Genomic DNA, 23,807 nt, shown 5'->3' with positions numbered 1-23,807 from the left:
TGTATGGTTGTTCTCTGGATCCGGTGTATGAACAAACAACTGATCCTGCATATCCAATACAGAAAAGAGTTTAATAGAGAATTGATTACATTGCCTAAGTAACAAAGAAAGGTTTCTACCGTTCTTCCCCATTCACCTTGCAGCATTTCACCTTTGCTGTCAGGTGCCAGTCAGGCCTATTCTCAGCGGCTATTTACATCCCACCTCTGGCAATACTCTCCCCACTTCCAGCAGTCAGTCAACCTCTACGACCTCTGGGCCACCCCAGCAGAGGAGTGGCTTGAGAGGAGTTAAGGGCATGCCAAGGAATGGATTTTAAAAGCCAGCCCAGTTGCTCAGGAACCTTCCCTCGGAAAGCCTGGCTCAAGGGAAGCCCAACAACCCTGATGCGTTCATATGACACTATTGAGCCTCATGTACCCTGCAAACCAGCTGAAGATTAGTTAATAAAGTAATATCATGTTTACCCAAGAAATTGGCCCGAGTACACCAGTCCAATTCATTGTATGTAGGCACATGGTATGAGCACAGACACATTTCAAGCCAATGAAGGGGCTTCAAGTTTCATTGCTTATCTCTCGCTCTTCCACTAATATTTCAGCACATGAGGCAACAGTGTCAAAGGATCCATTCCTGTGCACACTGAGGACAGACAAGGGTGTTGCATAGCCCAGACTTAAGGCAGAGGAGGTACACCACTTCCTATTTCCCAGGACAAAATGCATCTTCCAGGGCCTATTGCCAAGATGAGAATAGCCCCAGAAAACTCCTACATCAGACATAACATGTTCCTGTCCAGATTCAGATGATCTGGTGTATCTTGCTTCTAAGATCTAGGAGAGCAGATACTCAAACCCCCCTGCTATGTGGATCAGCAACACAGATGAGGCAACAGCAGTGAAGAACCAACATACGTTTGGGCAGCCCTCAAATTCTCCAGTGCTCGGGAGCTTTTCACAGAGGTCAGCAGTCCCGTGGTCTCTTCTAGAGGTATTGTTTCTGTAAAATGGGAACAGTGCCCCACTGGCACCATTGTGATCCCTGCACATTTCAGTACTAGCAGATGCTCTGTAGGAAATGCAAGTTATGGAGAAAAAGGAGAAACTATTATTCCTGCCAGAATTTACTAGGGAGCAAACCAGAAAGTCCCAGGTGACAGGCAAGGAGGAAACTGCTTGCTGTGGAAGTCAAAGTCTTTGCTTTGATCAAGAGATTAGTCAGCAGAGGAGGATGCAGACTTGATCCACTCCCAAACAGGCACTTACTTTCTTGATTTGACTGAATCTAGCTTCAGTAAGTGCCAAGAATTTTAATGAAACCCACTTTCAGCAAAGCAAGGCAGAGCTCCTTCCTAGCCCTCTTCTGTACAAAAGTCTCCCGTCTCTCTTTCCACATCAAGCCCTGATGTCTCCTTAAGCTTCTTTATAGTACAGCCTCAGTTAAACTGTGAGGAGTTTCCTTACAAAAAGGCACCAGACCTTGGCTGCTCTTGCCATCCCACCCTCCTACCCTTCAGGAATTTGCTGCTTGTTAGTCCATCAGTGTATTTCTATCAGCCTGCAATTTCCAACTATATTGTCGTTCTCTCATCTCAGAATATTCCAAAGCAAAATACAGGACACTGCACAGTATTGGAGTCGTATTATTTACATACGCATTTAATAAAGCACTTACCCAAAACTTCTGAATTACCATGATGGACCCACAACCTGTCTTCTTTCAGAACTTTTGTTGCTGTTTTGCTATGTTTGAAATGCTCAACAGTTATTCCATTTTCCCAAGGAACCCTTTCCATCTAATTATCTGCGGATAGTGGCAACATGAACAGCTTTTAAAATAAAAACTGTCCGTGGAAGCCAGTTTAACTTGTCTTCTGGACCTTTCTGACAGGGAAAGGACTGGAATACCCCACTAACCTTGGTCACAGCAAGAAACACTTTCTGGGATCCAAGATGACTTAGGCCAGCAAGTTACCCTGTTTGCCATGGATAAAAGCTTCAAGGTAGCATGCTGCATTCTTCAAGAGGAGGTTGTGGAATTTACACTTTTCAGGTTACTTTGCTGACTGAACACAACAGACCTTAGCACCATAAAATGGCCAAGCTCTTTCCCTCTCCAAGATCATCGGTGTCTGGGAACTGAAGTAAGTCAAATAAACTCTCAGCAGCAATCCAGACAATGCTACTGCTCTTATCTGAAAAGGCTGAATTTAACTCTGCAGGTCCCTTTTGGCAGGAAATCCAAGGCAATGGGCAATACTCCATATTGAGAGCCGAACCAGGAAGAAATCAAAGGACTGTAGCTGGTTTAGCACTGCTGGTTATTTTTGATCCTGAAGCAAAATGCCACCACCCAAAAAAGTTCTTTCCAGTGGCTGTCTGCCTGCTGAGGCTTGGCATTAAGCATGATCCACTTAGCATAGGGAAAACAGCAGTTCAAACAGAAACTAGGATTCAGATGATTCATTTATAGGGAATATAAATTGAACTGATTTTTCTGGAAGCTCGACTGAAAGGGAGGCAAGATGCATCCAAATGAGTGCAGCCTACTCCTACAACCTATCACGTAAGTCGCTGGTAATTCCCAATCCTGGTGTTTAGGAATGTAACGACAGTATGCTAGGCAGAAAAAAAGGTTGCCTTTGTAATTGCGCTTTGCGAAGCACACAGCCCTGTTTTCCTCCCTGAAAAGCATGGAGGGCAGCTGCGTTGCTGCGCCTTCAGCCCATGCTGGAAAAAGGGCTTGCGCACTGTAGTGCTGTTTGGCACAGCTGTGATGGTAGATTCAAAGAAAGAATGAGGTACAGAAAAGCTCCTTGGGCCACAAATTCTTGGGGTGCATTCCATAATTGGTGGGGAAAAGCCTATACTCTAGTTTTAACAGAGTTAGCTGACCCACAAAAAGAGGGAACAGTGTCATCTTCAGGCTTCATCAATTCTGGTGGTGAAAAAGTGCCAAAAGAGAGTTCTATGATACATTAAAACTTTATACTTTTAAAGTAGCCCAAGTTTGTCTAATCCTAAAGTATTTTGATTTTCAGGTTATTTGAGTTTGGGGGAAAAAGTAGGTAACTCCCTATTCATTTTTGTATATTAATAGTACAGATTTATGATTGGATTTCTTTTTCTTTATTTAGGTGGACCAATATTTCCCTAGAGTATACTGGAATAAAAACATTGTGCCAAATAAAAGAGTGAATCATTTCCTCAGCCAAAAGCTACATGGCTGAGGGCTTATTTTACTCCCACTTGTTTTGACATCTTGTGACACAGAGTCATAACTCCAGATGCCACTGGAGGTATTATCATCCCCTTTGGGGCCAATTCTGCTGAGGGACAGCCTGGCTCCTGCATGTGGACAGGTAAACTGACGTGGGATTATGCCAGCAGGGCCCCCGAAGCAGAAAATAAAGCGGGGCAGGCCCAAGTCAGGCCTTACTACCTGCCCCCTATAGTGGCAAAGGTAAAATGTGGAACCATCAGGGCCAAAACCGGCGGCACCAGCACACCCAACTGGCTGGGCTGTACACTACATGCCCCCTTCTGATCTGCCGGAAAACGGCAAGTCCAGTGTTCCAGAAAGCACAATGGCACTTTAATCTGATTTTGGCAAACAACAGCTCAGCTGCTTCTTTAGTAAGAGCTGAACTCCAAATGAAATCTTCTCATTCCTCCATGTTCCAAGATGACCATTCCTACCGGCCCCCAGTATCTCCTTTGAGCAGTTCTTAGTGTCGATCACAGAAGGTAGGCAAACATGCAATTGTCTGTGTTTACATATAAAATGTGAGTGTAAACACTCACACACCTATTTATTCACTCTGCTTGGTGGTGCAAAGGAAGCTGTTGATGAGAAACAAAAATGAAGTAACCACAACTTGTCCTTTAAATGTGTTCCAATCCCCAATCTATACTGCTCCTCCTCAGTCCGGCAGAGTCTGTCTGAAGGCACTTGATGTCTCCTCTCAGGAAAAAATAAACATTTCAAGGGAAGTGAAAAAGAGGGGCCAGAGCCCGGCATGGCTACGATCCTCTCCAATTCAGATGCCCAAAGAAACGGGTAACAACTGAGCCAGGCTGTGCCACTTCCTGTTAGCCCTCTGTACAAGAGAAAAGGCCGGTTGGAGAGGGCTCAGATTTCTCGCTGAGAAGAATCAGTGGGCATCACACACTCCGGGAGCTGTTCAGTTTGGTCAGTTCGTTGGCCTCCCCTGGCCCAGCCTCCTCACAAACACCCTTCTCACCAGCTGCACCAAACTGAGGGCGACTGTCTAATTTAACCAATTCTTTGGGAAACTTCTTGAAGCGGGGAAGCAAATCTTTGAGCTCTATGTCGGGAGGCATCTTGTCCAAGTTCTGTACAGAAGGCACCAAGTTGGTGATCTCATCAGTTGGAGACCGCCCAATGCTGCCATCCACTTGAACCCGAATATCTGGAGAGATAGACAACTGATGGTGGGGCACCACCCCACTGTCCATGCATTTGGGATAGAGGAAAGTCTTCATCTGGCCTTTGCCCTTCACGTTGACTGTCCCACGGTAATCAAAGTCATAGCCCATTTTGTGAAGAATGCGGTAACTCTCCTCACTCACCTGGATCCGGCACTCGACTCCCGTGGTGTCCATCCTGCTTGCTATGTTCACAGTGTCCCCCCAGATGTCATATAAGAGCTTGGTGGTGCCGATGACCCCAGCTGTCAGGGGGCCGTGGTTAAAGCCGATCCTCAGCTTAAAATTAAACCACAGCATGTTGTTGTTAAAGTCATCCACCACACGCATCATTTCTTTGGCAAATTCAAAGAGCGTCTGCAGATGGGCATGAGGGTTACTGCTGTCCTGGCACTGGGAAGCGTTCAGCCCAGAGGCAGCCATGTAGGTGGCCCCGATGGTTTTGATTTTCTCAATGTTGCTGTAATCGGGCTTGCTTAGCAGCTCATCAAAGTCTCCAATCAGTTCATTCAGGACGCGGTAACATTCCTTGCCTCCTTCGTAATTCTCCTCGTAGAACTCACTGAAGTTCACAATGCTGGCGAAGATCACCCCCCCGCTGTCGTGGTTTTTGGAATAGCTTTGGGACACTTTCAGTTGCTCGGCCACGTGGTAGGGAATGATGTTCCGCAGGAGCCAGTCTGCCTGGTCCCTCATGCTTTGAATCTTGGTACGGTGAAGATCAGCTTCCACATCTCCGTGATAATGGAGACGGTAACTCACCTCAAACTCCCGATTTAAGAACCAAACTAAGACAAGGAGAAGGAAGAGGCCCAAAACCACTTCCAGGCCAATCAGATCTGCCGGCCTACTGAAATCCTCCGATGCAGAACTGTTGCAGGCATTCTCTATGAAGCTGGGGGAGGAACAAAACAAAAAAGAGAATGCATATTTTAAAGGCAACTTCAGATCATTCTGTTTGGGATCTCAAACGGGTGCTGTAGATCATAATTATCTAGTTTTTATATGAACATGTATCAACATTTAAAGGTTCTATGTTTTGGCACAGAGGGTACATGTGAAGCTGGGATGTGCTGAAACTCTGAGCAAGTGGCATCGGGCATGTGGGCTGAGGGCGGCCGGTCCGATGCAACATTTTTTCCATGTCAAACTCCAAAGAGAATTTCCTTAAATCAAATGTGCGATGTACTCATTGTAAGAACATCCAATTTTGATACGTATCTTGATACATGTAGAAACTGTCCAACAGCTCAGATCATTACAGCTTCTCTCTTAATAGTTAAGAGACACATCTGGCCACATTGAAAGTGAGAGAATATATAGGCATGACATCTTAAGAGCACCTGGCTTTATAATGTTATTGCTCTATAAAAATTTTGTGCTTAGAAATTATCCATCTTACATAGTAGTGGGTTCCACTTACCTTCTCTACCAGTTTGGAACTGTGAGTGCGCGTGTGCACGCTCTCGCTTGTGTGCAGTACTTCTGTGCATGCGCAGAACCTTCTGCACATGCACAGTGTCTATGATGATGTCCAGGCGGGTGGGCAGAGCCTTCCTCCACCGCCACTACCAGTTCGCCTAAACCAGGGCGAATCAGTAGACATCCATCACTGATCTCACGGCTTCAGAACTTAAGAGTACTCTGAGATTCACAGAAAGGAAACCCGTGGTTCACAGTCCAAATTTTGGCCTCTTCAAAATCTTTTTCATTTTGGCCACAATTTCTATTCTGACTCTCAACTGGCAAAATAGAGCAGTTTGAATCCTTAAAGAATATAAGACTGGAGGCTGAGACACAATAAAGCCCAATAGCTGTTAAAAACATACCTTAGGTTCCTCAGTGAAACAAGATTTGAATCCTCCAAGACGCTGGAACAGAAACATAAGGGACTCATATTACCAACAAACCAACAGTCTGGACTGCTGGACTACAGCACCACTGTAGTCACAAATTAGGACTTCTTCTCTCACTAAATTGCTAATCCCTGTGATGCATGCACACCCCAGCCCCCTTTATACTTTTTCCTCCATCGCTTAGCCACACTCCTAGGCAAAACTGGTAACAATTGTGGCACTTCTCTTGAAGCAAGCAGGCTTCATTCCAGCATCCTGGGGCCTTTCTTGGATACGGCTACCTGGTCTTCATTAGGATTGCAGTGGGTTTGCCTTGGCTCACCTGTCAGAACACCGGGACACGTACAGGAGGAGGAGGAGGACCCCTCCAACAAGGGTAGCCAAAGAGGATCTCATCCAGGAGCTGAGCTGACAAAAGTTACAGTACTGGACTATTGTGATGAGAACTGCAGAACACATAAACATGGTAGACTGCAACAAAGAAATATTAGTCAGAACAATGGAGCAAATTAGAGCAAAGCTGCTGCACTTTTCCTCAAAAAATCCCAAAGTTAAAATAAGCGACAAGATTAGAGCAGTCACAGAATCTTTCATCCTCCATGGATTTGACTAAAGTCCTATTTAAGGTCTGTCCGCTTCTGTGCCTGGCAGAAAATGCCTAATTTCACTATGAGTTGGGAAGAGAGAAGCAGGTTGACTCTGCCATGCAGATTCCTCGGGTGGTCAGACCACAGGCTAAAGTATCACCTAATCCAGGGGAAAGTTCACTAAAGGCAGGCAGTCTGAATCAGAATCCACTGGCTTCTTAGACAGTAGTAGTCCAGGGAATTGCAGACGACCAAATTTGGGTGGTAGATAAACTGCAATCTGTGGTGCCCACTCCCTCCTCCTCTAGGCTTCCGGCACTCGGAGCAAAGCTCTGACTGAGAAGTGGAGCCCTTTGGGACTAAGCTAGTTGACTGGGATGGGCAAAGGTGGCCACTGCCCCTTCCGGCTCCCCGTTTCCACTCCTGGACAAGAAGTCTCGGGGTGTGATTTGGCATTTATACCCAAAGCTTCCAATGACTGAAAGTAGGGTAAAAGACACACCCACCCACCCACCCGTGCTTTCTCACTTGGAAATTCTGCTTGCCCACCAAGAGCTGGTACTGAGGCCAACGTACATAGAGGTTGGTTCCAAACTCGGAGGTGAAGTGTGAGAAGACTGCAAGAGCAGGCAGGGAGATCAAAACGGCTCCAATGAAGTGTCGGGGCAGCCACCCAGCAATCACTTCCAAGAGTCGCTTGGTGCAGATCATCATGTCCTCCAGAAAGAAAGCCATCCTGGAAACCGTGGAGACAGCTGCTGAGCTTTCCCTGCCCTTAGCCTCAGGAGAACCACAAGCGCCCATCAGTGACATCAGAGCTTCCCCCCTTCCAAAATCAGGACAGCCTCCCTTCCCCCCCCCCCCCGGCATGAAAGAGGAGAAATAGTGACAATGGAAGGGATCCTAAGGGAGGGGCCTGGGCATCCACAGCCAGCCCCACCTTCTCTACAACGGCAGGGGTGTGCCGGGACCTCTCTCTAATGCATGGGGGGGAGGCATTTGCTGTCACCTGCAACCAACAAGGGAGCCCTGATATTGAGGGAGGGAGGGAGGGAGGAAAAGCGTAGCGTTTGGCTCACCTGATGGAGACGGTAAGAGAGACCACCTCAAGCAGGATGGCCACTACTGCCACAGCCACGGCTGCAGGAGGGGGAGGAGAGGCCACCAGCCCATGTTTCAGGAAGCAAGCGATGGAGAGGATGAGGAAGACAATGGCGGATAGGCACACATCCAGGAGGGAGCTGAAAGTAGCGCTGGCGAAGGTCTTCACGGGGACTCTTCTAATGACCTGGGGAGAGCAAGGAGGTCGAAGCTGGCTGGCCACACAGGGGCTTCTTCAGAACCCAAAACCAAGCAGGAAAATCAAGTCACCCAACTCTACACTTTTCACTTTCATTTCAGAACCTGATCCAGAGATGACCTCCACTCTTTACAAAGGTTCTCTGAATTCCATTTTAGAAAAAAATTACTAAAATACAGCAGCAGTTTTCAGAATCAGTTTCTAAAAGATCACCAGAATGAAAACAATCAGCAAAAGTGAGTTCAACAAACTGAATCTAGATTCTTAGAGGAAATGATTCTCAAAACCGCTTTAGGAGAAATCAGATAACTTCTCCTTGATACGAGGTTATTATAAAAGTCACGGATTGTTACTTCTGATAGCTGAGGGATATTTCAGTTTATAACCAGACCTTCTAGTCTATAAACCCTGTTTTTAATCACCTATCTTTTAATTATCTTTGTATGCAAACAGTGCACATTTGCCCACTCTGTATGGAATGACAGGAAAAAAAGCTGACTTAGTAAATACAGACACGCAAAGGAAGAAATGATACAGGACTAAAGTTTAAAGCAGTCACAACAGGGGTTGTTTCCAGGACAAGGGTCTGTAAAATAAATGACTGATAAAAACATTCTTGGGGAAATATGCAAATTTGAGCCCAAATTTACATGTGAAGTTTAGTGGCCTGAAGGGTAGTATATCTCCTGCAGAAGTAGATGGTACAATACTGGAATAAAAGCAAATTATCAAATATGTTGCCAGAATTTCATATACCTATTTAAATAAAAGCAGTAAAATGCTAGAAGAGAAAAAAGTTTTATTTGTTAATTTATATGGTTCAAGTAGGAAGGATGTGAATGTTTGTACATAAAAGCAAGCTCTTTAAATTTAGCATCAAGACAACATAGTTTATCAAAACAGGTATTACATGGTCCTGCTTGGAGACTCTAGACAGGAGCCTGGTTGCTATGCTGTGGATGCTGCAATTTCAGTTTCTCTTTCAAAGGCATCCCTTCACCAAAGGCAAAAGCAGAGACAAAACGCATTTGAAATGACTTAAAACAAAGCCTAAATCAAAAGTAACTGCCAAACTGCCAACCAAAGTTGTTTTTTCCAAAGAGGGAATATCAGTGTAGAAAACAGGCAGCATAACAATTACTGATCTCTCCCCAGTCAACATGAACTGATAAAATAAACAAAAATTGTTTTGGCATTCTGTTACTGTGTTCCTCAGATACTATCAGCATGCATGTGCCTGCATGCACACAGATCCACACACACACATAAAACCTTACCTCTTCTTGGTAGCTTCTCCGGTAGGCCATCTCCAAATCATGTTCAAGGAAGTTCAGGCTCAACTTGTTAATGGGTGGCTTAAAAAAATAGTCTTTCATCAAGCTGAGGGAAAAGATTCATTTTAGGAAAGTTTATTCTCCAACAAAGAAACAATGATTAACCATCCTCCTTTGACAGATCACTGAAACACAGGCATCTTTAATTATTAAAGGGCCTTCTCTGTGGGGGCTCCCACCCTCTGGAACGAACTCCCCCCAGGACTCCGCCAGCTTCCAGACCTCCGAACCTTCCGTCGCGAGCTTAAAACACACCTATTTATCTGCGCGGGACTGGACTAGTTTTTTTAAATTTTCTAATTTTTAAATTTTATAGGGGTTTTAATTGGTTTTAATATCTATATTATTTTTAATAATTAGGCTTTCTGAATATGTTTTCTTAATGGTTTTCTTAATTTGTATATATATGTTGTTTTATCTGCCTGTGAACCGCCCTGAGTCCTTCGGGAGATAGGGCGGTATATAAATTTGAATAAATAAATAATAAATAAATAAATATTAGCCCATCCTTAATTGGGCTTGCGGAAAGAGGAGTGCTGTATTAACTCTTCAAATAAAAAGGAATTGCTGCTTAACTAATGACTGGACCTCAGATTCACTGCATGAATCATTTTCTTTTCCTTCTGCTCTACTGTGTCTGATTCTCAGAGATTGCCTGGACAAGTCCATGTAATTTTCTTGACATTGGCAAACCACTTTTTCAGAATGCCAATGCCTACTTCCTAGGGCTGTGAGAAAATGACTGGCCCAAGGTCATCCAACTCGCTTTGTGTCTCAGGCGGGAGCCAAGAATAAGCTCCTACTTCTAATCTCAGCACTGCCATAAACTTGGCGAGCAAAGAATGAGATCACACAGATCCCAAGGCGCCTATTCTGATTGTTGCAAACAGATCACTCATCCTCAGAAATTAGGACAACCAGTAGCTCGTTGGAAAAAAACACCACAGAACTTATCTCTTCCAAGCATTTCAGCCAGACTCTTTATCTGTCAACATAAAAACTGCATAAAAGAGACCACCATTAAGTAAGGAAAAGAGGTCAGAGGTCTCCCTGTTGTTGCAACTTAACAAGGTATGCATAACAAGTTGGCTTCCTGTTTGTATGCTGAGACCCTGCACTCCACCAAGCCTCAGAAAAGTGGCATTCGTGCATGTTAAAAAAAAACAACTGGCGAGATTAGCTGACTTAACTGCAGTGTGTCTACTCACAAGCCGCAGGTTAACACCCAACCTTCCTGGACACAATACAATTTTAAAAAGGACTAGATTGATAAAAGAAAACACTGATAAAAAATTGAGCAAATCAAGCCCATTTGGTTCAGCACAATTTTCTATTCCATAGGAAGCGATAAGCAGGGAGGGGGAGGGTATGAGCAAATGGCACTCAGACTGATGGGCCTTGATGTGCTCCATCTCCCCCCAATCTGCTGAACCTTGTGGATGCCCATGGAGAGCAAAGTGATGAGAATGCTTTGCCTGACCTGTCTTCTTTAATGACATCAACAAAGTGAGCATCTGTTTTTTCTCTGATATTTTTGAACCGCAATGGCAGAAGAGCTGAATGATCCAAGCTTGCTCCAACCCATCTTCCCTTCTCTTGCAACATTTCATAAAGAGACGTTTGGCTGCTGCTCAGTTTCTCCTCTTGTGGGGGACTTAGAAGTCCATTCCGAGACTTTGGGCTGCCTCCCCCGGGACTCTGAATGAGACAAAAAGAGAAAAAGTAGTTTATAATTAAGTCAGATTATACTTGTCTGTTTCTACAAGTATATTGTGGTAAAAAAATAATCTCTGTTCAACAATTTTGTTCTATTTTTGAATGTATAAAACAGCACTTGCAAGAAAAAAAGAAACATAAGGCCGATAAATTATTAAGGCTGTTGCCTTTAACAAACCTGATCAACTTAACAACAGCAGAAAGATTTGCATCATGTCATGAATCATTTCATTATCAAAGGTGGGCTTACATGAGATACACATTTTTAAAAGTAGCATAGTTGGGTGTTTTCAGGGCTTCCTCTGATCAGGGCAGACCAGAAGGTCTTCAGCATTCAGCACTCTTGACCAAACAGGAGTCTGAAGTCAGCTTTCTCTAGCTCTTTATGCTCAGAAAACAATCTTTAGAAAAGGCAAACGCTAACATTTATTTAAAAGCTATAGAAAATGCATTTTAAAAATTAAAGTACAATTTATCTTTTCAGCGTTTCAAGCTAAAAAAATTAGGGACTTAAAAACAACCATATTACCAGGGGCTGAAGTTCCAACTCTTAAAAAAACAACAAAGAATTGTTAGAATTCCTGTACAGCACTGAAAAATTAAAACAAAAGGAGTTACACTAACCTAATTAATGGGAAGGCAAAAGAAAGTGCACTATAAGCAGCCCAACTTTCAAGATAGCAAAGGGAATTTTTAAAAATATCCATCAGTACATACATTTATTTATTTATTTATTTATTTATTTATTTATTTATTTATTTATTTATTTATTTATTTATTTATTTATTAATTAATTAATTAATTAATTAATTAGATTTTTATACCGCCCTTCTCCCGAAAGACTCAGGGCGGTGTACAGCCAGATTAAAACAGAACAATATACAAATTAAAACCATAGTTAAAATAACGTATTCTATAAATGGCCAAAAATTAAAACCGTCAAATTTGACCCATAAATAAAATACACGTTAAAATTATTAAAATTTAAGAAATTTAAAAATTTAGAATATTAAAAATTAAGCCAGTCCCGCTTGAATAAACAAGTATGTTTTCAATTCACGGCGAAAGATCCGAAGGTCAGGTAATTGACACAACCCAGGGGGAAGTTCGTTCCAGAGGGTAGGTGCTCCAACAGAGAAGGCCCTTCCCCTGGGGGCCGCCAACCGACATTGTTTAGCGGACGGCACCCTAAGAAGACCCTCTCTGTGTGAGCGTACGGGTCGGTGGGAGGCATAAGGTAACAGCAGGCGGTCCCGTAAGTACCCGGGCCCTAAGCCATGGAGCGCTTTAAAGGTGGTAACCAACACCTTGAAGCGCACCCGAAAGACCACAGGTAGCCAGTGCAGACTGCGCAGGAGCGGTGTTACCCGGGAGCCACGTGTGGCTCCCTCAATCACCCGCGCAGCTTCATTCTGGACTAACTGAAGCCTCCGAGTGCACTTCAGGGGTAGCCCCATGTAGAGAGCATTGCAATAATCCAGACGAGAAGTGACAAGAGCGTGAGTGACCGTGCATAAGGCATCCAGGTCAAGGAAGGGGCGCAACTGGCGAACCAGGCGGACCTGGTAAAAAGCTCTCCTGGAGACGGCCGCCAAATGATCTTCAAACGACAGCCGTCCATCCAAGAGAACGCCCAAGTTGCGCACCCTTTCTGTTGGGGCCAATGACTCGCCCCCAACAGTCAGCCGTGGTTGCAGCTGATTGTACCGGGGTGCTGGCATCCACAGCCACTCTGTCTTGGATGGATTGAGCCTGAGTCTGTTCCTCCACATCCAGACCCGTACGGCTTCCAGGCACCGGGACAGCACTTCGACGACTTCATTGGGGTGGCCCGGGGTGGAAAAGTACAGCTGAGTGTCATCAGCGTAGAGCTGGTAACTTACCCCAAAGCCACTGATGACCTCGCCCAACGGCTTCATATAGATGTTGAACAGGAGAGGCGAGAGAATCGACCCCTGAGGTACCCCACAAGTAAGGCGCCTCGCGGTCGATCTCTGCCCTCCTGTCAACACCGTCTGCGACCGGTCAGAGATAGGAGGAGAACCACCGATAAATGGTGCCTCCCACTCCCAAACTCTCCAACCGGTGCAGCAGGATACCATGGTCGATGGTATCAAAAGCCGCTGAGAGATCTAACAGGACCAGGGCAGAGGAACAACCCCTATCCCTGGCCCTCCAGACGTCATCCACCAACGCGACCAAAGCCGTCTCCGTGCTATATCCGGACCGGAAACCGGACTGGAACGGGTCTAGATAGACAGCTTTATCCAGGTACCGGGGAAGCTGCCATGCCACCACACTCTCTACAACCTTCGCCACAAAGCGAAGGTTGGAGACTGGACGATAATTACCCAAAATAGCTGGGTCCAGGGAAGGCTTCTTGAGGAGGGGTCTCACCACCGCCTCTTTCAAGGCGGCGGGGAAAACCCCCTCCAACAAAGAAGCATTTATAATTCCCCGGAGCCAGCCTCGTGTCACCTCCTGAGTGGCCAGCACCAGCCAGGAGGGACACGGATCCAGTAAACATGTAGTGGCATGTAACCTCCCCAGTAACCTGTCCAAGTCCTCGACAGCCACAGAATCAAACTCATCCCAAACAACATCAACAAGACGCGTCTCCGTCATCTCATCTGGATCATCACAATTTTGGTCCAAACTATCCCGAAGCTGAGCGATTTTATCGTATAGATAACCACTAAACTCCTCGGCACGTCCCTGCAAGGGGTCATCCCGCTCCTTCTGATGTAGGAGAGAGCGGGTCACCCGAAACAGGGCGGCCGGGCGATTATCTGCCGACGCAATGAGGGTGGAAACGTAAGAACGTTTCGCCTCCCTCAGTGCCACTAGGTAGGTCTTCAAAAAAGACCTAACTAGTGTCCGATCAGCCTCGGAACGGCTGGACCTCCAGGTACTATCTAGGCGTCTTCTCCAGCGTTTCATCTCTCTCAGCTCCTCAGAGAACCAAGGAGCCAATTGAGATCTGCGCCGGGTCAGAGGCTGCAAAGGCACGACACGGTCCAAAGCCCCAGCTGCGGCCTGTTCCCAGGCCGCAACTAGTTCTTCGGTCGTGCCGTGGGCAAGATCCACAGGGAACGGCCCAAGCTCCATCAGGCACCTCTCGGGGTCCATCAGGCGCCTGGGACAGAACATCACGATGCTCTTCAAATCATCCTAGGGACAAATCTCATACATACGATTTCTGAGAATAAGAAAAGGGTTTGGAACCATCTGCACTCAAGGACACCTAGGCAAGCGCTTGAAGGCCATCTCATTTCAAAGTTTTACTTGCACCCCATTTGAGTCTGTCTCATTTCATGACCGACTTGCATCAGCTTCTGCTCTGTGGATGAATGAAGAAAAGGTGTCTTGAAGAATAAATTACCTTTGTGCTGGTCTTATGGTCCTCCTGGCATCCATTTTGAATCGCTCCTTCCTCTGCACTCACAGCACAGCCAGGGGAAAAAGTAACACTGCATGAATGGCAGATCTGCAACCATAGAGGAACATACTATAAGGGTGCATTCCTCCTTTCATCCCTGGCCTGCCTCTACTGCGGTGTCTGTATGCTATTCAAAATGGCACATAGTTTGTGTAACTCCTGGGGTGCTATCTAGTTGGCACGTGACACTTTTCCTCCCTTAAATGTTTCAGAATAAAATGAAAGGCATTTGGGCATGGAAAGAAGTTATTGTGTACATGGGAAGACACAGTTAGCATTTAGCAGCTGTCTTTTCCCCATCTCACATCTCAACCTAATTTGTACATATCAACAGATTAAATCAATTATATTAGAAAAGCAAATGCTTGCTTTTTGGAACAAATGCTCTTATACACCCTTTGCAAAAGCAGACCCATTCAAACAGTTATACTCTTTTTTCTTACTTGCATTTAATAATTTTGTGTCACTCACTCTACCAAGGCTGGCAACCGTGATCCTTGCCCCTTTATGCCAGCTGTTTGCTGGCTCTTTCTCAGAAGCACTTAGAGCAGCATTTTTCAACTTCTGCAATTAACAACGCAAGGGTTCCTAGGCTGCGTGAGATTTAAACCAAGCCCCTCACAGCCAACTCATATTCCACACCTTGTGTTATGACTTCCAGAGCAAAAAAAGTAAAGCAATTTATGATTTGCCATCTTAGAGGATCAGTAACTGCAGATAAGCTTCCAATTTTGGGTAGGTTGTGAAAACAGGTTTCTAAAAACAAATCCACAGAAATGTACAGAATTAGCATTTTTCAAACCTTATTTTTTTCTAAGTACTTGAATGTTTTTGCTAAATCATCCACATTCTCCGATGAAGCTCCCTGTGACCTGCTTCCATCTCCTGCTTCTAGACCTGGAAGGAGGAGCATCTCCGAGCAGCTGCAATGGGTTTCCTTCTTTTTCAAGCCAGAGATCAAGTATGTTTTCAAACCTACAGGAAAACTATAGTTAACATACCTGCTGTTATTCTTCCACTATACACTTCCCCCAGCTTACCTGTAGAGCTCTTTTCTGCAAAACCCTGTTTACTACAGATAGCCATCCTACGTCCCTTGCCATCACAGCCTGCAGAGAAATGACTCGTTTCTCCTTTGGAAACAGCCAAATCCGCTTTTTAGCAACAAATCTGCATTTTATAAATTGCTTGGCCAGTTACTACGGTAGTAATTTGTTTCTCATTGGCTATTTTTCTATTATTATTTTTTAAAATAGGATTGTGAAATATCCTATTACTAAAATTCAAAAGCAGTACTTTCGAATTTTTAAATACTGTATATATTTTGATTTTACTTAAGAGCACTCTGTTTTAGTGTCATCAGATTGGGAACAGTTGTGTCATCTGCAAATTGATAAGCGTCCCTTCAATCCTCCCATCTGGGTCATTTCTAAAGACCCTGAAGAGCACTGGGCCCAAGAAAGAACCTCGAGGTACCCCACTGCATGCTCCCCTCCACACCAGTGTCATTCCATAAGGACCACATGCTGAGTGTGGTCGGTCAGCTAACTGCAAACCCATCTGGTAATGGCACAGCATGTCCCACACTGTCTTGTACTCTATCCAATGCCTTACTGAAATCTAAATCTATTACATCCACAGCGTTCCCTTAGTGTGTGGAAATAGGGCCTCACTGCTGAACAAAGACTGGTTTTTGTGTACTTTATAGCATCTTTTACTCAAGTCTCTCACATTTATCTCAATACTCTGTGCTTTTCTTTTATTTAAGATGCCTTTACTAATCCTGGTCTGTGACATTAATAAAAATTGATACTAAACACGCCTACTGCTACCAAATACCTCTCACCGACCCGTGCGCTCTCACAGAGAGGGACTCCTCAGGGTGCCGTCAGCTAGGCAGTGCCGTCTGGCGACACCCAGGGGAAGGGCCTTCTCTGTGGGGGCTCCCACCCTCTGGAACGAACTCCCTCCAGGACTACGCCAACTTCCGGATCTCCGAACCTTTCGTCGCGAGCTTAAAACATACTTATTCATCTGCGCGGGACTGGATTAGGTTTTTAAAGTAATTGGTTTTAAGGGGTTTTTTATTATTTATACTGTTTTAATGATTTGGGCTTTAGAATAAGTTTTTTAATTGTCGTTTTAATCTGTATTTATATGTGTTTTAACTGCCTGTAAACCGCCCTGAGTCCGTAGGGAGATAGGGCGGTATATAAATATGATAAATAAATAAATAAATAAATAAACTACTAGAAGTTGGTTTATGGTCAGCAGAATAAAAGTATGCGGACTATATACCAACTTCTAGCAGTTTACAACACTCATAGAATCCTAAAAACTGTCCCCCAAAAAGCTGGCATCAAAAGCAACTCTTTTCCTTGCTCAACCATCTTATGGAAAAACTCAGTCCTAACTGCCCTCCAGAATACTGCAGGGTTTTTTTTCCTTACAAAGTGATAATTTCTTTTTATCAAACATTGTGTGACTTACCTGCAAAGCAATAAAAGTATATGTTTATTATGAACGTGTACACATCACATCACAAACTATAAAATATTCAGTTAATTAAAATTCCACTTGGAAACCAAAAGACATTGTAGCTACAATGCATACCTCCCTCATCTTTAGTATCTCTTCAAAGAATCAGGAAGGGCCGAGGCACCACGTTTATATGGCAGGTTTCATGTAAAATATGAAATTGATCCAAATTTGCTCACATTAGCACAAGAGAAGGAAAAGGTTAACTTCCAAAACAAATCAACTTATTCACAGGCAAAAATGAGAGAAATACCTTTCAGCTGGTCCGCCACCACGCTCTGGCCCACGCGCTCCATCACCTTTCCATCCTCCATTTCGTAGCGATCATCCAAGTATTTTGCAGTAGCCTCTGAAATATGGACCTTCCCAGCGACGCCCAGTTGTTCCATTAAGTTAGCTAAATTGACATCATTGGACCAGACATCAAACTTAAATCTCCTCATTCCCAGAATGCCACAAAGGACCGTCCCGGTGTGCACGCCAACCCTCATATTCACCATTTCTTTCTTCTCTTGGCAAAACTGCTCAATGGCTTTGATCATGCCCAAGCCCATCTCGATGCAGCAGTAAGCATGATCCACTCGGGGCTCGGGACACCCCGCCACACAGTAGTAGCAGTCCCCCAAAGTGCTTATCTTCTCACACTTGGTGTCCTCGCAGAGGCGATCAAAGCGGCCAAAGAGGTCATTCAAAAGCCCCACTAGGGCATGCGCAGATTTGTTAGCACTCATTTTGGTAAAGCCTACAATATCGGCAAACAGAATACTGACTTGTTCTATCTGCTGCATCTTGAAGGGGCGAAAGACAATGGGGGTTTTCTGAATGGATGGTTTCTTCTTCTTGCTTTTGGGGCTGGAGGCGGAATGGCGCTTGACGGAGGAGTTCTCGCTGTCCTCGTCCCCCTGCTTCATCAGGTCGTCAGCGATGATCCTGGGCATGACCGAGTGGATCATGCGCTCCTTCAGGGCCTTCTCCACCTCCAGGTCTTTCCCGTGCATGATGGACTGCCCCACCTTGAGGAAGGTGCTCCTGGACCGCACCTCCGACATGATGAAGAGGTGCACGCCGGTGGCGTGGATGCACAGGTGCAGCAGGGCCTTGCCCAGCAGCTCCCAGGGAGCCAGCCGCTGGCCCGGCGGGCGCGCGAAGCAGCGCTCGTCGCGGAAGCCGTAGCCCAGCGCCTCGAAGACCGCCGAGCCGCCCAGCCCCAGCAGCAGGCTCAGGTAGAGCGGCAGGTGCGGCACGGCGTAGAGCAGCAGCAGCGCCGCCACGCACAGCGAGAAGCTGCCCACCGGGGACAGGCAGGGCGAGGGCGCGGCGTCCGCGCTCCCGTTGCCCCCCGCCCCGGGCCCGGGCGCCTGCGGCAGCTGCGTGGCCAGCGGGAGGGCCAGCACCAGCAGCGCCAGCGCCAGCGACGACCCGGCCGGGTGGCGGCCGTACGCGCGCGTGAAGGTGAAGAGCAGCGCGCCCAGGCAGGCGGCCAGGAAAGCCAGCGCCACTCCCGCCGCCGCCGCCCCGCCGCCCCGCCCCCAGCCCAGGTAGGCGCCCCACAGCAGCGCCGCCGCGCCCAGGTAGCAGAGCGCGTAGCGGAGCCGGCGCCGCGTCTGCGGGAAGCGGCGCTCGCGGCAGGCCTGCTCCAGGTTGCTCGAGTCGAAGCGCGGGTCCCACCAGCGCGACGAGGCGCGCTCGAAGAGCTGCGGCGCCCGCCCGGCCCCCAGCCCCAGCCCCAGCCCCGGCCCCAGCGCCGCCCGCGCGCGCCCCCGCCCCCGCCCCGCCGCCGCCTGCAGCCGCACCGCCACGCGCCCGCCGCCCCGGCCACGCTCACCTCGGTGCCACGCGGCGGAGGCGGCGGGGAGCCGGCGGCCGCCGCCATGGCCACGCCCGCCTCTCCTCGCCTCACCCGGCGCCGCTCAGCCCAGCCCGCCGCCGCCGCCTCTAAGGCCCGGCCTCCCGCTGCTCCCGCCGGGCCTCGCCGGGCTCCGCCGCATGGCGCCGCGCCGGAGCCCCCCGCGCGGCTGCTCCCCCCCGCCCTCGCCGCCTGCCTGGAAACGCCTCACGGGCAGCGTCGAAGGAGGGGGAGGGGCGGCGGCGGCGGCGCCCCAGCTGCTGTCACTGGCGCGCGGGACAAGGGGCGCCTGCGCGCGGTGCGGGAGACGGCCGGGGGCGCGCTGCGCGCACGCGCAGCGGGGGCCAAGTGCGCAGCCGCAGACCTCGTCCCGCACCCGCGAGCGTCGGGAGGGCGACGACCCACCAGCCCTCGCCCCGCCGCCTCCCCGCCCCTGATCGCCCGGCTGGGGGCCAAGGCCGGGCCCGCTCGCTCCGGCTGCTGGGAGGAGGCGAGGGCCGCCCCGCCGAGCCTCCTGAACTCCCTCCGGTGCGAAGTCTGGGAGCGTCGGGCGGAGCTTCTCTGTTGCTGCGCTGCCGCCGGAAGAACCGCTTCTGCTACCGGCCCTTCGCGCCTTAAAAGGGGCCTTTAAAAGACCCCCCCGCCCTTTGCCCTTCTGGCAGTGCGGGGGAGGGGTGTGAGAGAAAGGGGCGCTGTTTCTCGGGGCGCCTTCGGAGGGGCGCCCGTTGCTTAGGGAGGGTCGCCGGCCGTACAATTCATGCCAGGCCCAACTTTTGGGAGCAGCAAAAGGCAGAACTGAGTTGCTCTGAAGGTTGCACAGCAAGAAGCTCGTAAGGAAGGAAAGCTTCGCCTGAAGCCGTTGGGGGATCAAAATTGACGGGAAGCTCCAGAGGGAGTCTGGGAAATGGGAATTGAGGGCGCTGCCGCAGACTCCCTGCCGTATCACACATCAGAGCCAAGTCTGCAGCAAAGAATTAGGAAGCTGAATTCCCAGCCCTTTGCTCTTCCAAGTCATCCAGACACATTCCAAGCCAGGGGAGTGAAAGCACCTCTGCAGAGCCTCACTGTGGTCTAGCCACTTCCTGAAAGCAGCTTCAACACTCAACCAAATAACTTCCTCAAGGGGGAAATGGTTTGGTTAATCTCAGCACACACAAACCTCAATCGTGCCAAAGTTGGGTGCCCACCGATGGGACCTTTGAGAGTTCTCTGAGCATCCTTGGATAACAGAACTCTCAGTTTCCCTCTTGGCAACAGCTGGGCAGAGATGCTGCACCCAAGAGTAGCGCAGGTGTTCATCTTCCATGCTCGGAAGCGTCTTAATTTTGGAAAGCAATCATTTCTATTGGGAAAAAATGGGGGGTGGGGGGGCAGAACTCCTGATGCAGAAGTAACTAACTTGCATCCTGTGGGCATTTCCTCCCGTCACCAGCTTTAGCTGCACAAGAAAAGTAGTGTTGTGATCAGAGGAGGCGGAGGGAGAGGGATTTAGCATGGAAAAAAATGAAAAAGCTGAGTTAGAAAACCAGCTTTTATGCTGGAGTTGCTTGCTGACTCCAGCTACCTCCCTCCTTCACATGCATCCCCTCGGAAGCATAGCCTTTGCTTTCCTGCCTGGCCTAGCGATATTTTCCACATACAAAAATGTCCCTGCCAGTGATGAAGTCATCAAGCAAATCCAGGCATGGAGGGAAAAAGAAAGGAGTCTTTCATTTTGGAAGGTGATTCTGTTTTGCCCTGCTTATTGTGAAAGTGCCTTATTTCAAGCAAAGCTTTTGCACTCTGCAGCGGTGGCACTTACTTGCACAGGCCCTGCTGTCAACCAGAGGGTTTTACCTGTGGAAAGAAGCCCCAGCAATGAATGCTGCTGGGTGGATCAGCCGTGGAAAAACCCCTGTTGGCCCCCTTCCTTGGCATCTCTCGGTTTCATCCTTTCCACTCAGAAAGAGAGGCAACACACCAAGAAATGTGGCTGAAAAATACCAGAATTTATTAGAAGGGCTGAAGTACATAGTGTCTCCAAATATAGACTATTACTGCGAGCCACTGAAATGTATTACACAGCTATGTAATTCCTTTAAATGCATCTGTCCACAATTCTGGTCAAAAGAAGCGCACAACCACAGGTGGATGGTTTGGTCTGGCATTTTACCAAAGGGGGAGGATGCTCAGGCGTCCTCCTCTGAACATCTGTGGACCACAAGAGCACAAATTCCCAAGGCAGGAAGGGAGAGGTGGTCACGTTGGATTAACCGGCTGTTCTCAGGTCACGGTCCCATGTAAGTTGGCAGATCCAGAATCAATTACCTTCTGAGATATTTCGTGTTTCCATTGTTGTGGAGGCCCACATGGTTGCCAAGCAATCCCAGGCCCTGTTATTAGCACAGGCACAAGTCAGCTTTTAAGGAACCCAACTGGCAAGGCCAGGGCTCGGGACTCCTAGGAAAGTTCAGTGGTCTTGCAGGGTTCTCGCAACCGAACCAAGGCATCTCTTCCCCCCACATATATCTTGTCTGCCAAAGCCCTCCTGCCCAGCAACCCCACATTTCCATTCTCTCCCTTATGGCATCCTGTCCAAGGACAGGACAACCTACACCGCCCCTCCAGACTCACCCTACCTCCTAGCCCCCAACTCAGTGCAACAGAGGAGGTTTCACATTGCAGCTATGAGTTCAATGGGTGCTCCAAACTGGGCAAATCCTTTCGAGTACACGGTTGCAGAAACTTCATTCCATACAACTTGCAAAACATTCATGTGTGAAAGGAACGGCAGAAGGGATATGAGGGGAATCCAGCAAGCCTGAGAACAGAAGGCTAAAGGAAATATATATATATACGTACATATACATTGCAAGTCTTGGCGTATTCTGGTCTTTTCCAGTGTCAGGTTGAGAGCATCTTGGCGACGTTTCGACAAGGTCCCACTCGTCATCTTCAGGCTGGTGCTTATGGCTTCGTGCTTGTGCGAGCAAAGCGTGGTCGGAGCTGCCATCTCTCTATAAATTCTGGTGGGGGTGTGTGGAGTGCTGGCTTTGTTGCTGTAAGTGGGTTTGTTGGCTGTATTGATACATCTTGATTGGTTGATGGTGTTGATGTTTGCAGATTAGTCGGCTGTTTCATAGCATCCTGTGTGGGTGTGGTCCTAGCTGTGTGCCCATTAGTCTTAATGATCTGGGTAATGGGCTATGCTGCAACATCCTGAGCTCTAGTTCTGTGACATCCTGAGTACTGTGCTGCAACATCCTGGGCAGATGGCTGTGATGTAGCACCCCGGGCTCTGACCTGGCTCCGAGTCTGAGGTCCTGTCATGTGTTCATGGCGTGTGTCAGCTTGCTTTGCGTGGAGATCGGAGGGGGGGGTACAGCAGCTGGTGATGCCGCCATGGTCTGGCTTCTGGATGGTGGTTGTATTTCGTCTATGGGATGGTTTGGGTTTGGTTTGAATGAGGTGAGGATGATTGGTGGTGGCATCATGTGTTCTCCTGGGTCCCATGTCAACTCAGGATGTCACAGCACTAGAGCTCAGGATGTTACAGCAACGAAGCCAGCACTCCAAACCTCCCCACCAGTATTTATAGAGAGACGGCAGGTCTGACCATGCTTTGCTCGCACAAGCACGAAGCCGTAAGCACCAGCCTGAAGATGACGAGTGGGACCTCATCAAAAGTCTCCAAGATACTCTCAACCTTACATGGGAAAAGACCCGAATACGCTAAGACTTGCATACTTATACCCGTGAAAATCTACGAAAACAAATACATATACTATATATGTGTGTGTATGTGTGTGTAGGTCTTTGGTTATTCGGGTTTTCTCCCGCATAAAATTGGAAGTGTCTTGGCGACGTTTCGACGAAGTCTCATTCGTCATCTTCAGGCTTCAGCTTTGTGCTTCTGGGAGCAATGTGTGATCGCAGCTGTTTCTTCCTTTTAACTGCTAGTGGGGGTTTGAACTGATTGGGTGGGAGCTTGGCTGTGCTCTGATTGGATGGGGTTTTTTTTGTGCTCTGATTGGATGGGGGTGTGTCCTGTTTGGGTGGGGGCTTGGTTGTGCTCAGATTAGTCTGTGTTGCAGCGGGATTTGAGCTGGTGAGCTGCATTGCTGTTGTTTGGCTTCGTGGTCGTGGTCGTACTACATCTTCATAGTGGGTGTCAGTCTGCTGCATGTATGGATTGGAGTGGTTTGAAATGGCTAATGTTGCAACTGTGGTCTGGCTTCTGGTCCTTGGTCGTGCTTCATGATCAGTGTGGGTTTGGGTCTGCTTTCTGGGTGGATGTGTGGTGGTGACATCCTGTGTGGAACTCGTGAGTGTGGGTCTGGTGTCATTCCTTGTGTTAGGGACTCGTTTGTCAATAAGGGCGGGTTTCCAAATGGCTGGTAGGTGGGAGGTATCTCGTTTGTTCATGCTGTGTGGGCGTTTTTCTATCTCAATGGCTTCTCTGATTATTCTGTTGTTAAAGTGTTCCGTTTTGACGATAGTTCAAATAGTGTGATCGCAGAAACAGCTGCAGTCACACATTGCTCCCAGAAGCACGAAGCTGAAGCCTGAAGATGACGAGTCGCCAAGACACTTCCAATTTTACGCGGGAGAAAACCCGACTAACCAAAGATCTACATACAAACACCCGCGAAAACCTCAGAAAACATATATATATATATATATATATATAAACATACACACACACACACACACACACACACAATTATTTTATATATATAAAGGCTATCAAGTAGGCAAGGAAGG

At 47.6% G+C, this 23,807-nt stretch overlaps 1 protein-coding gene across 1 annotated transcript; it reads right to left on the bottom strand.

Annotated features, from left to right (window-relative positions):
* Positions 1-52: 52 nt before the first annotated feature.
* ADCY9 (adenylate cyclase 9) lies at positions 53-19,128 on the bottom strand (the record flags this gene model as incomplete). Its single annotated transcript, XM_058156870.1, has 10 exons — positions 53-5,343; positions 6,278-6,319; positions 6,627-6,775; positions 7,468-7,627; positions 7,971-8,179; positions 9,469-9,571; positions 11,006-11,223; positions 14,624-14,728; positions 15,483-15,655; positions 17,472-19,128. Coding segments are annotated over 10 exons (3,996 nt in total), but the record flags the coding sequence as incomplete, so codon positions are not given.
* Positions 19,129-23,807: the final 4,679 nt, after the last annotated feature.

This window comes from Ahaetulla prasina, chromosome 14 (genome assembly GCF_028640845.1).
Source record: "Ahaetulla prasina isolate Xishuangbanna chromosome 14, ASM2864084v1, whole genome shotgun sequence".
NCBI lineage: Eukaryota > Metazoa > Chordata > Lepidosauria > Squamata > Colubridae > Ahaetulla > Ahaetulla prasina.
The sequence above is the reverse complement of the archived record's forward strand: the minus strand, read 5'-3'. Positions and strand labels throughout refer to the sequence as shown.